Source organism: Oryzias melastigma, linkage group LG10, assembly GCF_002922805.2.
Source record: "Oryzias melastigma strain HK-1 linkage group LG10, ASM292280v2, whole genome shotgun sequence".
In the NCBI taxonomy this organism is placed as follows: domain Eukaryota; kingdom Metazoa; phylum Chordata; class Actinopteri; order Beloniformes; family Adrianichthyidae; genus Oryzias; species Oryzias melastigma.
The window spans coordinates 10,968,169-10,983,114 of record NC_050521.1 but is presented as its reverse complement, the minus strand read 5'-3'; the positions used below and the strand labels follow the sequence as shown (position 1 = coordinate 10,983,114).

The window sequence follows — 14,946 nt, the reverse complement described above, 5'->3', positions numbered from 1 at the left end:
CTTTTGTTCTGTAGGATTCCATTTATAGCCTGAGGGTCCTTTTCTGGTTGATATTTTCTGTTGTGCAGACACCAACAATCTTACAAACACTTAACACTCAACATCTCTGGAAAACACTGAATCCCACATTGCTCTTGGTGGTCTGGTTAGCACTTTGCATGGCAGCTCTACTCCAATTAGTGAATGAATATGTCTGTATTGATGAATTGGATTTAAGGCACAAAAAGTAGAAAAGTACTATATAAATATTTGCTGCTACTTAAACTTTTCAAGAGGGTTATCTGGAGATGTGTTAGCCTGCTTTCTCCATGGTGTGATTGGAGCAGATAATCTTCTTTAGGCCTGGTAGATTTGTCTAACTTTCCCCTGCTATCTCTGACATGGACCTGAAATCTATTTTTGTTTGCTCCAGGCCTCATCACCATCTGGCTTCAGGAGACTCTTCCAGAGGCAGTTCCATCTAACAATAGGTCTCCTGGGATTATTTTGAGGTTGAAAGACCTCCACAGTGGTACTACCATTATCAAAAAGCAATACACTTGAAGTTTATTTATTTTATAAGAATATAAAGTGTACTATGGACCGGGTGCTCTGGGAGTACAGGGGAGCCTCACTGAGGGCTGTTTGGTCTCTGTATGACCAGAGCAGGAGCTTGTTTCTCATAGCTGGAAGTAAGTCAGACCTGTTCCCGGGCTGCCATAAAACATCGTCTATATGGACAGAATTTCTAGACACAGCCAGGGTTCAGTTTGAAGACCACAGGATTTCTTCTCTGCTCTATGTAGATGATGTTGTTTTGTCGGCTTCATTGAGCCAGGACCTCCAGCATGTGTTGGAGCGGTTTGCAGACGAGTGTGAAGCGGCTGGGATGAGGGTCAGCACCGCTACGTCTGAGGCCATGGTTCTCAACAAGAGAAAAGTAGTTTGTCCTCTCTCTTTGGGTGGAGTGCTCCTGCCTCAGGTGGAGGAGTTTAAATATCTTGGGGTCTTGTTCACGAGGGAAGATCAGAGCGGGAGATCAACTGGTGGATTGGAGTGGCATCCACCGTTATGCGGTCACTGTACCAGTCCGTTGTGGTGAAAAGAGAGCTGAGCCAGAAAGCAAAGCTCTCAATTTACTGGTCGATCTTTGTTCCAGTGCTCACCTATGGTCATGAGCTCTGGGTCCTGACCGAAAGAATGAGATCCCTACTAAAAGCGGCTAAAATGAGTTTCCTCCAGAGGGTGGCTGGGCGCTCCCTCAGGAATGGAGTGAGAAGCTTGAAGTGATGATGGCTTCAGAAAGCCATCGCTGTGCCTGTTGATACTGTACACAATGCTACTACAGTGTCCGCAAAACGAGGCTGGATCAAAATGTGGTACAGTACCTCCGTTTTAAGATAATTAAATTCAAACACGCAATCTTTTTTTGATTTCCTATCGCATGTGACCTTAAGGAACTAAGCAAAGTTCTTTTGAGCAAAGTGAAAAGTATTAAACATCGTAAATGTTTTTGCAATGTGCCCTCTTAAATTTTCTCCTTTCTAGTTAGCTTTTCTAATATTTTTTTGTTGTCCTTGAACTTGTTTTCCTTCTCGTGCACTGATTAATATCCTCAAGAGCACACTTGTCATTGTTGTTGTGGGGGCCCTAACCTTAACAAAACTCATTATTTGAATTTAATTACAGTGTTTAACTATTCTGCGGAGCTTGATTTAATAGATTGTTAAAGTGTTTCACAGAGGACAACTTTTCCTACTAGGGCAGGGGTCTGCAATCTGAGGCCATTTAATTCCTCCATTGTGGCTCTTTGGGCTTGAAGAAAAATTTCTAACTTGTCTAATTAACTAATTTATGTTTAGACTTTTGACATATCAGATAGGCCAAACTGATCAAAATGATGGTAAAAGGTTTAATCTACTGTCAGAGCGGTTTCAAATCAGAGCAATGTAATCTTTTTGTATTTACATGTATAGATTTTAAAATAATTTTCATTCTACACTAATGTTGTCGTGTTTTTATTAACTAGTAAAAGAACAAAAAGGATGAAGGAACACAAAAGTTAATAATAGAAAATCGCATGTTTCTTGCATTCTAATGAGGAGGATCTGATTAAATGTAGGATGTCTTTTATTTTGAAAGGAACTTGAATGTGGTATTCTCAAAAGTTAAAGTTGTTATATATAGAAAAACTCTATTGTAGAGAACATTTCAACACTATATTTATAAATGAATGGCTTCATGGCCACAAAAAAAACAGTTAAAAAGTATGTACTAGGGTAGTCACTGATGTCTTGAATAGAAATAAAAATTCACCTCAGAATGGTATCCATTTTCTCTCTTAATGTATTTGTTTACGTAAAGTAAAAATGATAAACTTCAGTTTTGATCACATATCCACCTTAACTCTTTTGGGGTCATGGGACTGCTGGAGCCAACCAACCAAGCTACCATTGGGTGAAGGTTGCCAGTCTGTTGCAGGGTCAAACATTCCCACAAGCACACCTTGGAACAATTTAGAGATACCAATTAACTTATGAAGCATGTTTCTGGTGTCAAGAGAAAATTCACTCAAGTATGAGGAGAAAATACGAGCTCTACACAGAAAGATCCCAGTTGGTTTTGACCCAGTCTTGTTGCTTTATAGATTTTGCAGCCCCAAAAATGTATAGTTTAATTAAATAAAACATTTTACTTTTTTTACTGAACACAAAAATTGGTTTCTAGCTCAAAGAATGAGAGTTTGATCAAAGTTTCAGATGAATGAGCAAAAGGTCTTCTATTATCCAATATGACTGGACAATATTAATTTAATGTAAAAACAAAGGGTAATGTAGACTTTGTTTAAATATTTTATAATGATAATTAAAAATATATTAAATACTATTAGGATGGAGCATAAACTATTAGAAAATAAATGTGTTTTTAACAACTCGAATTTAGAGATCACATGCTGACTAGATTCTTTAGTGTTACTGTCAATAAGTAAAGTAAGTCTGGTCATTTCACAATGTTTCATCATTTTGCATGTTTTATTTATTCAAAATGATTGTTCCGTTGTCATAAGTATTTTGTCTTTGGGTTCCTCTTCACATTCCAAGGCTTTAAATGTGTAGGGTTTGTTTTTTCATGCAGCTCTTAGTCGTTAACCACCACCAGGTGGTGCCCACACATGTCTTCAATCAAACACAGCAGGACAAAAGGCCACAGATAAAGACCTTAGTGACACAGTGAATGTCTGTAGTTTGACTTCTGTGCTGTTAAGGATGCTTGCTACTGATCTTTAGAAAAAAATAATGTACTAATAAAAACGAGAAACAATCTGATGAATGAATGGAACTCTAAGAACTTGAAGAGAGAATGAAAGAAAGATGGGGGGGCAGGAACAAGTAAGAGGGAGGAGAAACGCCAGATCATTCTGTGACATAACTAGGTCCAACAGCTGACATTATGTAAGAACATGGGAACAGAGCTTCACTGATCCACAGACCTGTTTTTTCATGTGTTGCATGTATTTTTCCTCACTATGTCTTTAAATGCACAAACACATTTATAAAAACAAAGAAAAGCAACAGATATTTCCAATGTTCTGCACTGTAGATGGCTGAAACTTCTCCTATTGGTCAAAATTTGTAATTAATTTTTTTAAAGTTTATGCTACAAAAGGCTTCTAAAAATAATATGCCAAAGTAATGTAAACTAGTAGAGCGTTGGCACAGTGACGGTGAGACTGAGCAGGACTGTTTGACTTGCTGACCACCTGACCTCTCCGTCACCATGTAAGCAGAGTATTTCTGGCTTGAGCATTAACAGCAGAGAGGCTCGCTGAATGAGGATCAGCTCCCTGCTAGGAAAGACTTTCAGGGACGATTGGGTTAGAGGTCACGTTCAAGAAACTGTGAATCACTGGAAGGAACATCAGACAGTGTCCCGCTGAGCAAATGGTGTAAGCCGAGAGTGTTTCTAAAACGAGGCAGGGGCCCCCACTGAGGATCAGTCTGTTTGGTGTTCTTCAGACGTCAAGCACGTGTCACATAAAATCGTTTCGGCTGCCCTTTGAGAGGCCGATAATTGTGTTAAAGGGGCATTACAACTGGTTAGAAACTTTTAGAAATATGAAGGTCATTTGGGGATAGAACTGCAGATGAACTCTGAGAGCAAATTACGGTCACAAAGTCCTCAGCAGAACTTTTTAATTTGGTTTCTAATTCAGTTTTTCTAAATACCATTAGGTTTAATTAATGATGTGAATTTTCAGTTATTTTTAAAACTGGAAAGAACATTTTATATCAAAGTAAAGGCAATAGTGGTGCATGTCACATGACCTCTACAGAAGGAGGGGGACTTGTTGACGAAATTTAACCTGCTCTACAACTGTCCCATATTTATACAGACACCAGGAGCCAAATTACACAGCCATTCTTGAGGGGGTGGTACATTAGTCAAAGCAAGAACACTGTGTCCTGTCCTGCACAATCTATGGTCAACTCAAAGGCAGTGCATTGCAAAGCTAAGACAAAAATTTCCGCTTCACACCAAACTATGAAACACCCTCATTATTTTTTATTCTAAAATGTTTCTTGAACGTGTCCAACTTTTGCTGCACCTGTGTAAGGTCAGCAGACCATTGATATAGAGTGTGTTGGTAGATGGTCCAACAGCTCAAGGACATAGTCCTCACTCACTCCAGTTGCTATGAGAGCTCAACAGGAGGTCAAAGTATATTTAGATGGTCCAAATCCCATTCTTTTTTTTTTTGTTGCAAGCAATTCATTCACAAAAATATCAATTTCAAATGCCAAACTAGATTTTATGTAGCGTACAGATCCATGCAAATGCACTGGCTGTCTCTCTCACCTTTCATCCAGCGTGTCTGGGTAAAAATACTTTCATCAAGTCAGCTTTGTCAGTTGATTTTGGCTTTCTCCCAACTACAACCTGAAGCTCTAATCTTACAAGAAGTAGCCATATGGCTTCCCTGCAGACACGCACTCCAGGCACATTTTTAGCTTGAAAAGACCCCATTAAAACATGGCATCAGATGTCAAAATGCAAGAGGATTCAGACTGTAGGTTGCCTTTATTTTTGTCAATCTGGCAAAGTTCCTCTTATCAAGGAATTAAATTAACATGTGGGGCAAAAAAAAAAAGAAAAGGGAAAAGCAAAGAGTGCATAACAGATTCCCCCCGGTACAACTAGTAGAAAATACTAGTTGGTCCCTATAAATATATTTCTGCATTTAAGTCCTTCCAAATGTACAAGATATGTTACAGTTAAACTTTTTAACGTGTAGAGTGAAAACACAAGGTCAACTTAGATGACTTTCTTCAGCTCGTCGTACAAAACGAGCACAAAGGCACCGCCCATGCCTCTGAGCACGTTAGACCACGCTCCTTTGAAGAAGGCCTTGGAACCTTCGTCACGAGCAATCTTCGTCCAGCAGTTAATAGTACCAGTGTACATGATATCAGCTGAGGAAGAAGAGAAGAAAAAATAGTGTGAATACTTTTACCATAACGGGGAAATAAAAGGAAGTTTTAGGCTGTTCCATGCGTTACCTCCTTTGCGTCCAGACTGCATCATCATACGACGCCGAACAGTGTCAAAGGGGTAGGACACAAGACCAGCAACAGCCGTCACAGACTGAGCAATCATCCAGCTCACAAAAATGTGTGTGTTCTTGGGGTCCGGCAGCATCCCTGGAAGTCAATCAATCAGTCAATTACAACCCGATCACTCAGTGAGAGAATTCATGCTTTGGAGTTTTAAACGTACCCTTTGCTGTGTCGTAGACGCCAAAGTATGCCGCTCTGTAGATGATAATGCCTTGCACTGACACATTGAACCCCTGGTACAGACCTTTGAGGCCATCAGACTTGAAGATCTTCACCAAGCAGTCTCCCAGGCCCTTGAACTCACGCTCCTGTCCTCCTTTGCCGACATCCGCGGCAAGGCGCGTTCTGGCAAAGTCGAGGGGGTAGACAAAACACAGCGAGGTGGCCCCTGCGGCGCCTCCAGATGCCAGGTTACCTGCAAAGTATCTCCAGAACTGTGTGCGCTTGTCCACACCGTCCAGGAAAATCTTCTTGTACTTGTCCTTAAAAGCAAAGTTGAGGGCCTGCGTGGGGAAGTATCTGATGACATTGGCCAGGTTTCCTCTCCAGAATGAAAGAAAGCCCTGCTCTTTGGGGATTCGGACAACACAGTCGATGATGCCCTTGTATTGTTTGTCAACTGAGATCTGTTTGCTGGCATGTTGAACCTGTGAAAAGCCAGTGGGGAAAGATTAGATAAATTCTGATCTAATCTCATTTGTTTTGAGTTTGAGTAGTTTCTCCAACTGCATCTGCAAGAGCAGGCCTCTTTACGCATCCATTAAACTATTCACAGCCCCGCCCCCTGCTGCTGAATCTAGGCCCAATGCAGCATGGAGCCATGCGCAAACCCTCCTCTGACCTTGCCCGTTTGTTTTCAAGGTGCAATAATGACCCTTGACGGAATAAAGAGAACTTTTAAAGCCCAAAGTCCTGTTAGGGGATCATTAGCGCCTGTAAAATCAGTATAACTGCAGCAGCTCTATCTGTTACGTAACAGCAGTGACGCGCTCCGTTCCTGCCCACTCCTCCTCATCCATGTCTGCACCAATCTCTGCTCAGATTCCTCATTTCAGGCTCTATTCAACTCGTTTTTACGCCCAGCATGAACAGTATTTATCATTTCCTCCCACATGACACAACGTCCCCTTTAAGTTCTCCTCCATCCTTAAAAGCAAAAATCCCCAAACTTTATAAACAGAGCTTTGCCGCAGTGAAGCAGCTGCGCGCCAGGTGCCCGCGCGCCCAGGAGCGACACCCACCTGGAGGAGAAGTTTGACTCTCTCGATGGGAGCCACAGCTGTTTTGGAAATAGCAGCGGCGATTCCACCAGCCAGGAAGTCCTTGGCGAAGGAGATGGCTTGCTCGGACATCTTTGGGGGGTCGTCAGGCGCCGCTGCTCGCTCGGTGGGGTTCGCCGGTGGAGGTGAAATGGCCGGAGCCGCTGGAGAGTTGAGGGGATTTAAGGAGGTCGAACGCGTGGATGAGCGTGAACGCTGGGACTGCCCGATGATTGGATAGTGGGACGGAGTGGGCGGGGTTTGGTGACGTATACGGGGTTAGACTTGATGCCTTCTTTGATTCATCTTAAAATAAAGGCGCGGCAGAGCAAGAAAATTTGATTTTTTCTGCACTAAATAGTGGTTGGATCAAACTAAAGTCTGATCGAGAGCAGGTGACACTGCAGGACTGAGTTTCCATTCAGTTTTGTTTGTCCAAGTTCAAGGTTACTGGTCCCAAGCAGGCTAGGCCCAAAGACAGTGGCGGGTAAAGGTCACCCCATCTGTTGATGTCCTTTGGCTGTCACTCTGTTTCCCATGGTGAGAAGGACGTTTCAGTCTGCTGACCGAATCTATACAAAGCCTGTCTCAGCACACTGCCCAGTACTTCAGTGAGTTGATCTTCATGCAAAAAGAAGACAATTATAGTCTGAATTATCACAAAACTCACAGTTTGGATCGTGTCACGGTTGTAGGATCACAGTTTGGATCAATAAAAAGTAAAAAAAAAAATGTTCACTTTAAACTTTGTTACTGGACATGTACAAAAAAATGGGATGCTTTGATGACTCGTTATAGACCCACTGCAATGAAAAGCGTAATTTTGGTGTTTTTGTAACATTTTCTCGTGATGGAGGACATATAGAATTTATAATTTATTTTTGCGTATTTATACTCCAATTCTTTGATATAATTCTTCAAGTTTTAATTTTCTGTTGCATCTTTTGAACCCAAACAGCTGCATATATGATTTCCCAGAAAGTTACTTACGACACAATCAGCTTTACAGACTTCTTTTATAGAATATGACACAACTCTAAGTTAATACAGCAGTAAATGCAAAAGCCCAAACACAAATACTCTGAAGGCACATGAAAACTGGATTTCAAACTAATACCATCAAAATAAAACTGTTTGGAAAGAGGTAGACATCTTGGCAACAACATTGTTTTTTTTTTTGCACTTGTGTTTAGTATTTTACTGGTTCATCCTTTAATGTCTTTTCACCAGCGGTTTCCCAGGGACGATTGCTCCGAGTTAAAGTTCCTGTTTTTCAAGTAGCGCTTGACCTCTTTGAGTTCATAAGGCCCCAGGCTCTGGTCGACCCCGGGTGTGAGCTGGTAGCTCAGAGGTGAAATGATATATCCATTGCGGTAAAGGCAAACCTGCTTACACATCTCAAAGCAGGTGAAAAGAAGCCCAAAGTATGGAACGATCTGGAAAATCATAAAAGAGTTGGTGAGATTTCAATCTGATGAATGAAACAATATGACATTTTATGTGCTGAATCATTTGAATTATTATTATGAATCATTATGATTTAACTTAAAGTACTTAATGTACAATTCTAATGATGTCAGCAGCTAAAACTGGAGAGTGGAGCATGCTGTTCCCCTTTGCTGCTGATATTTGAAGCATGAATTCACCCTGAGCTTTTTGTCCTGTGCCCTTCCTCCCACAGGTCCTAGTGAGCATGCGTGTTCCTTTTTACTACACGTAACCGGATGAAGCAGTACCGTACTGTTGCTACTACAACAATGTATTAAGTGCAGGTATCGGCAGTGCATGGACACACCTTGATTGTGCTGGCAGTGAGGCCGTTCCACAGTGACAGAACACCCTTGTTTCTGACGACCTGCAGGAAACAGTCCACCATTCCGGTGAAATGAACGTCCACTCCTCCGAAGTGAGGAAGGCGAGCACTTTGCGCCTGCAAATGACCGAAAAAGAAATCAAGCATGAGTGATTACAAATCCCATCCCTGCTTTCAATCATGAACCGAGGAGATATTTTTATGAACAGCACTTGGGTCAATTTCATGCTGACATGTGAACTTCACACACATAAATGTCAGGTTAGGGACACAGTGGAAATGTTGCGTTGTTGGTACTTCTCTGGAAAGTTTTAGGTTGTTGGGTGTGTGCACAGCTAAACACACCTTCATATTTGATTTAAAAAGCCAGCAGTGAAGTTATGTTGCACCCAATTTAAGACCACATGTTCTTGTGGTATTTCCTCATGGAAGACATATATTTGAATTTCCTTAAGTCGATCCACGAATGTCTTTGCTTTCCTCGACCAAACTGACTCAAAATTTGTTCATCTGGATAGCTCCAGGATTGCTCGCCATTTTTTCTGCTGTTAAATTGGGGGTGTGAGGAGCTGCAAGCTAGTGGGAGAGGATGTGATCAGATGGATGACGGAGAGTGGAGGCAGGCTTACTCCACGCCAACAGTCCCACCCACAACTCAGAGGTGAATTTCTAATGAACTACTGCTGCTCTGTAGAAACTATGTTGTAGAAAATGCCATAGGTTCTTTGATTTTTTGCTTAAAATGGCATAATCATAATTAAAAGACCACTGAAAACACTTTTACAACTGATCAAAAGATGCTAAAGGTGAGACTTTAAGATTATAACTCTAAAATATATATATAATTATTGTAAAATTAAATACAAATTACAATAAGCTTTAGGAAATGCGAGCACTGATGAGGTTCTAGTGTGAAACTGCACACTCTGTTCCTGAGTCAACCACATCCCTTTAAGCTGATTGTCATGTGATGTGACAGAGGAGACATAGTCTTTAAAATCGGACCGCTAATAAAAAAGGAACTTTTTTTAATTATAACACACATCTGTGCTTCATAATCCTGAGTTTTGATACCTATGGACATTTTCCAATCAGCTAACAGGCATTCTTTTTGGAAACCAAAGAGGAGACTCTGTTGGACTCCCAGATATTGAACCTCTAGAGGGGCGTCAGCCACCCGGTTCACGTGTGCCGTGTCGTGGGCCCAGCTGGCCGGCATAAGGGCAGCAACAATAGTAGAGGTCACATGTACGTCTTTGGGAATTTGTCGTGGAAACATTCACTCGCTGGTAAGCTTAGCCAGCGCTTCACTCAAATCATTACCCGAAGTTTGTGGAAGCCCTACCTTTTTTGGCTTCCATAAACCTTAGCCATGGATTAATGTGTAACTGGGCTTAACACAGACTGAATCACACCATTCTTTAAAGAAGTCACAAAGTTAAAGCATTGTTTTTTTTCTTATACATTAGTCTTCTGTTCAATAAAATGCAAGCAGTTCTCAGTGTTCCCGCGGTCTGACAGTTATCTTCACTGGACTTATTTATAGCGTGTGCAGACCTGAGGCACATTCCCATTCCCAGCTGTCGTTGAACCTTGCCGTTTCTAATAATAACCTGATGAAAACCGGATGTCATATTCTGTCCTTTGCAGCTCCATTGTTCCCAGTGTGTCTTCACTAACTTAGGAAAGATATTTCAAACTAATACAATTTTCTAAAAAAGTTTTTTTTTTAATAAATATGCCTTTTTAAAGAAGATAGTTTAAGAATTTAATTAAAATGTTACTTTGGGTTACTGTTTAAATTAAATATTCAAAAGGATAAACTGGTCTGAACTGATCAGAGACTCATCTCTGCTGCTCTCTTGTGGACAATAGTGAGTAGTGTCTCCTGAAATGTTTACTCTTATTTTTAATAATAATAAAGTGACACATTCCCTTAATTAAAATGTTTTTTTATTGAAGTAAAAATTGTTATGCGTGAATGAGCTTTTTATTTTAATATGTGAAAAATTAGAAAATTGACAGGAAATGTATATGTAAAGTCTGCTGATTTATTATTGGCAAATTCATTTATCTTTTTTGAGGGGCAGCTGCATCAGTTTAGATTCCTGGGTTAAAACATTTAAAAGTTATGACGAATCTATGTACTTATTTTAAAAAAAATCCAATAAGTCTAAAAGTCTAAATTACTTGTGAAATTCCAAAAACAAATAAAAAAATGCTGTTTCGTTAGACATGTGTTTATATCTAATAAACATATAATAATTGTGATGCTGGGTCTGTATTGTCATATATCATCAAGTTTACTAGGCTTCTTGTGAACTGATTGAGTCACAACATACAACATAGATGTATGTTGTTAATTAAAAGAAATTGTTTACTTTTTTACTTTATTCTTTTGCTTTTAAAGTTATAATTTAAAAACAGCCCAAAGTATTTCCATTATTTTTCATCTGTACGGTCATAAAACATTGTGTTTTGGAATATTGCCCCTCTTTCTTTCTCACCAAACTCTAATTTCTCTTACTTTACTTCACAAATAGCAACAGTGAAACTTTGTTTCCAACATGCTTTAAAGAAAATATTACCTGCATTTTCCTCTTCACAGTCTCAAACGGATAGGAGAGGGTTTGAGCAACTCCTGCTGCAATGCAGCCGTTAATGAAATTCTGCAAAGGAGTGAAGCGAGGAGGCGGCTCCTGCCACAGCCTGTCCACATTCACATAAACCGCAAAGCATCCTACAGAGAAGGGAAACGCGCCTGTGGAGACAAATACCATCACCTCATTTTAGTAGAAAAATTATATGAAGGGATTTAATGGAAATACATGACATTATTTATGCAGTTTCATCTAAACTTGTGGTATCATTAAAACAAAAAAATGCACACGCACCCAAGACTGTCAGAGAAAAGCCTCTGTAGAGCGCAAGCAGGCCTTCATTGCGGTAGATCTTTGACAGAGTGTGAAAAACACCAATGTACGTGGGCTGTGTGCAATTCTGGATGACCAGTCTGGTCTCTGCTACCTCCAGAGGGTATGTGACCAGACCTGCAGCAACACCAGCCAGTCCACCAGCAAATATGGCCCTCCACTGCGAGATGAAGCCAAACTCATCCATATGAAGGTGGACTATCCTGCAAACAAAAAAAGTACTTAAAAACACTAGGCAAAGATTTTCTTCACTTTATGTTTAATTTTTAAATATTCTAAGTGTAAGGTTACTGTAATTGTCATTGCCAAAACAAAAAATCTAGTCTGATCTCATCAGATTAGAGATTTGACAGTAAATTTTCCAAAAAAATAACATTAAGGTGGCATCTCATAAACTATTCTCCAGTATGGTTTAGATAAATGACACTTTCCACAAAAATACTATTTCATAGCTAGAGTTCAGTCATATATATCTTAGAATATGATGTACAGAACCAGATCAAAGCATTTGCTCGTCATATAGGAGGTGTCAGCACTCATGTTTTAAAGTGCTGGAGAACACATGCTGAGATAATGGGTTTATCACGCTTTATTGGAAGGTGGTGACTGTTTCTTCCTGCAAAGCATGTTAGTTTTGTACTAAGGCCATGCTGTCATTTGATCTGCCCTCCAGTAACCCATCACAGATCCACGGTTTTATTAGCCCTCAGATGTGTCTCGCAGGTAATACTTTTTAAAAGTTTTAATGGAATTGTCAAAATATAATAAAATTTTATCATATTTACAGTCAATGCCCTCCATAAATGTATTACTTTTAAATTATATTATTTATTTCACAGCTGAGATAATCCTCCAAATTGTGTTTTTTTTTTCATTTTCACTATTTTCTATTTATGTATATAAAATAGATCTCCCTGTGAGGAACATAAAGAAAAAATGTAAATAAACATGAACAGTGAATACAGCAGAAAAAAGAATACCTTACAAAAAAAATGCAATAATATTTTTAATGACCACGGATTAAAATGTTGGTATAAAACCTGCATTTGGTGCAATTTTAACAGATTTAACTCTACGCTAATATAAAAAAATAACATTGTTCCTGCTAAGGCTCTAAATTCTCTAAGTGATTTCTAAATAAATTGGTTTCCGTTCACACAATGCCTGCAAGACAAAGTTGAGGGCAAACACGAACCTTTATTTAAAAACGGCATCGACCGAGCGAATGCGGCCTTCTGATTGGCTAAAAAAAGAACATGTCTATCGTACTGTAAAACAGGAAGTTCCTTTTAAGTTAAAGGAATGTGAATAAGCAATAATATAAAGTTTCCTGGTCATTTCATATTAGCACTTAATAATACAAAGTCTTTATTCGCCATCCAGATATTTTTATTTGTTTCATTTGCTCTTGTTTACACCAACATTACGAGGTCGATGTAAGCTGACAACGCAGTTTAACATCTTATTTACGGAGGTAAACATGCAAACACACACACATTTAGAAGCCTCATTTATTTAACTCACTTTTTGTAAGTTGCTAGATGAACAGCAGTGTACGGAAACAAACGGAGACACGAAACTAGATTTCCTTTCCAGAATCCTCGAAGTCCCTCATGCTGGCAGATGACCTGGAAACTTTCCCAGAATCCGTTCCTGCAGTGAAAAGTTCCCACCTGGCTCTTGATTTTCACCACCTCCAGAGGCGAGGTGACAGTTTTGCTGAAAAAGCCCGCAAAGCCGCCGCACAGAAAGCTCTGCGAAGTCGTCAGTCTGTTATCCGTCCTCACAGAGCCCATCCCTGTTTGGCCCAAACTCTGATCTGCGAGACACCCCTTATTTATGAGATCTTCGAGGGACAGCAGGTGAGCTGAGAGTTCAGGTCAGGCCTAAAAATACACCGCAAGCCGTCCCGACATCCTACTGAGAGCCGTTGTTGTGTGACTCATATTTAAACTCAAGTTTTCTGAGCGCGTACTGAACACTAGAGGGCGACATTTCACCTCATTCACGCTCAACCCTCACCCCCCTGATTGCATAAAGCAAAATAAAAGTAAGCTCTGCAATTCAAAATAAGATGACGCTCTCCAAATGCAGTTATAAACTCATAACATTTGCTTTACAGTTTCAGTTTATATCTTTAAACAGCCAGGACAAGAAGCTGCTTCAGGCTCTTAAGATGTCTCCAAGGCGTGGTGTGGTTGTTGCATAATATTTGCTAAAAGAAATAAAAATGCAGTTTACCAAACTTATATTTGTTTTTGCATGTTTACATTTTGATTTGATAAATTTACTGCAAAGTAAATAAAAAAACTATAAGAATTGTGCAGTAGGCATAGCATTTGAACTAAGACTGGATTTTCTTTTTAGAAATTAATGTTTTTTTTTTTTTAAGATGTAAAAAAAACACTTGTCACAACAATCTTTCTCTCCACTGTGGACTATGGAGACCTGCTGTATATGAATGCCACATCTTAGTGCTTGTGTAGAAATGATTCTGAGTCATCTGAGGTTTATTACAAACTGTGAGGTGTCGACTCATCACTGTAAACCACGGTTGTGCAATAAATGAAGAATTGTTTTATTCTCTAACTGTAATAAAAAAAATATATATATATTTTTTTGTTTTGTCGCCTCTTGGCCAGGACTCCCTTGTAAAAGAGATTTTTTAATCCCAATTGGACTTCCTGGTTAAACAAAGGTTTAAAGAAAAATAATTGAAAAAAAGTAAAAAAATGATCAGAGTTCACACCAACTGCTTAAAAATTACATTTATATATATATATATATATATATATTATTCCGGAATATTGTTTTTTTAAAGCTTTTTATTTTCATCTTTGGGTAACCTTGTCTTTTATTTACCCCTGGAATTTCACAGAATTTCAAGCTGTTCATTGAAATGTACCACCTTGAACAAGACAACTGGAATAGGTCAAATGACTATAAGTCAGCTGTTTGAATAAACAGAATAGGACTAATCATGCTAAAATAAAATATAATTTAAGAGTTCCCTATATGTTTTAAGGCTGTAGAACTCCTCACTACTCACTTTATACACGTTTCTCAGACAGACATGAAGATTTTCACCCCTTTACTCTCGTCAAAACTCATAGATCAAATCTTCATGGAAAAATAAGTCAGGTATTATGGATGAAAACAAGGATCTGATCATGATTTAAGATTCCTTTGGCAAACAGGAGGAAATTTATTGTAATGGTCAATCACCAATCAGAACACAGAACGCCAAAAGCAAAATCACACAAACGAATCTGCAAGACCTCAAAAGGAGGACCACAATACAGTGAGGGATAAATCTATTCCTACAAATACTTGAAATCGTTTTTATT

General features: G+C 39.3%; 2 protein-coding genes across 2 annotated transcripts; both read right to left on the bottom strand.

Moving 5' to 3' along the window:
- Positions 1 to 5,039: 5,039 nt before the first annotated feature.
- slc25a5 (solute carrier family 25 member 5) lies at positions 5,040 to 7,072 on the bottom strand. The gene is made up of 4 exons (XM_024283369.2): positions 6,836 to 7,072; positions 5,755 to 6,241; positions 5,538 to 5,678; positions 5,040 to 5,450 (listed from the first exon to the last, which is right to left on the bottom strand). Exons 1-4 carry the CDS (start codon positions 6,944 to 6,946, stop codon positions 5,293 to 5,295), a joined length of 897 nt encoding a protein of 298 aa, XP_024139137.1. The 5' UTR covers positions 6,947 to 7,072; the 3' UTR covers positions 5,040 to 5,292.
- A 778-nt stretch (positions 7,073 to 7,850) lies between these two features.
- slc25a43 (solute carrier family 25 member 43) lies at positions 7,851 to 13,719 on the bottom strand. Its single transcript, XM_024283368.2, has 5 exons — positions 13,124 to 13,719; positions 11,561 to 11,802; positions 11,255 to 11,427; positions 8,649 to 8,783; positions 7,851 to 8,289 (listed from the first exon to the last, which is right to left on the bottom strand). The coding sequence occupies exons 1-5, from the start codon at positions 13,393 to 13,395 to the stop codon at positions 8,077 to 8,079; spliced, it is 1,035 nt and encodes a 344-aa protein (XP_024139136.1). The 5' UTR covers positions 13,396 to 13,719; the 3' UTR covers positions 7,851 to 8,076.
- Between the last annotated feature and the right edge of the window lie 1,227 nt (positions 13,720 to 14,946).

Coding starts and splice junctions, on each gene's coding strand:
- slc25a5 (XM_024283369.2), bottom strand. CDS start 6,946: ATGTCCGAGCAAGCCATCTCCTTCGCCAAGGACTTCCTGGCTGGTGGA. Junction 5,679..5,754: donor CGTCTACGACACAGCAAAGG/GTACGTTTAAAA, acceptor ATTGACTTCCAG/GGATGCTGCCGGACCCCAAG. Junction 5,451..5,537: donor GCAGTCTGGACGCAAAGGAG/GTAACGCATGGA, acceptor CTTCTTCCTCAG/CTGATATCATGTACACTGGT.
- slc25a43 (XM_024283368.2), bottom strand. CDS start 13,395: ATGGGCTCTGTGAGGACGGATAACAGACTGACGACTTCGCAGAGCTTT. Junction 11,803..13,123: donor CATCTAGCAACTTACAAAAA/GTGAGTTAAATA, acceptor TTTTGTTTGCAG/GATAGTCCACCTTCATATGG. Junction 8,784..11,254: donor CTGTGAAGAGGAAAATGCAG/GTAATATTTTCT, acceptor GGTCATTTGCAG/GCGCAAAGTGCTCGCCTTCC.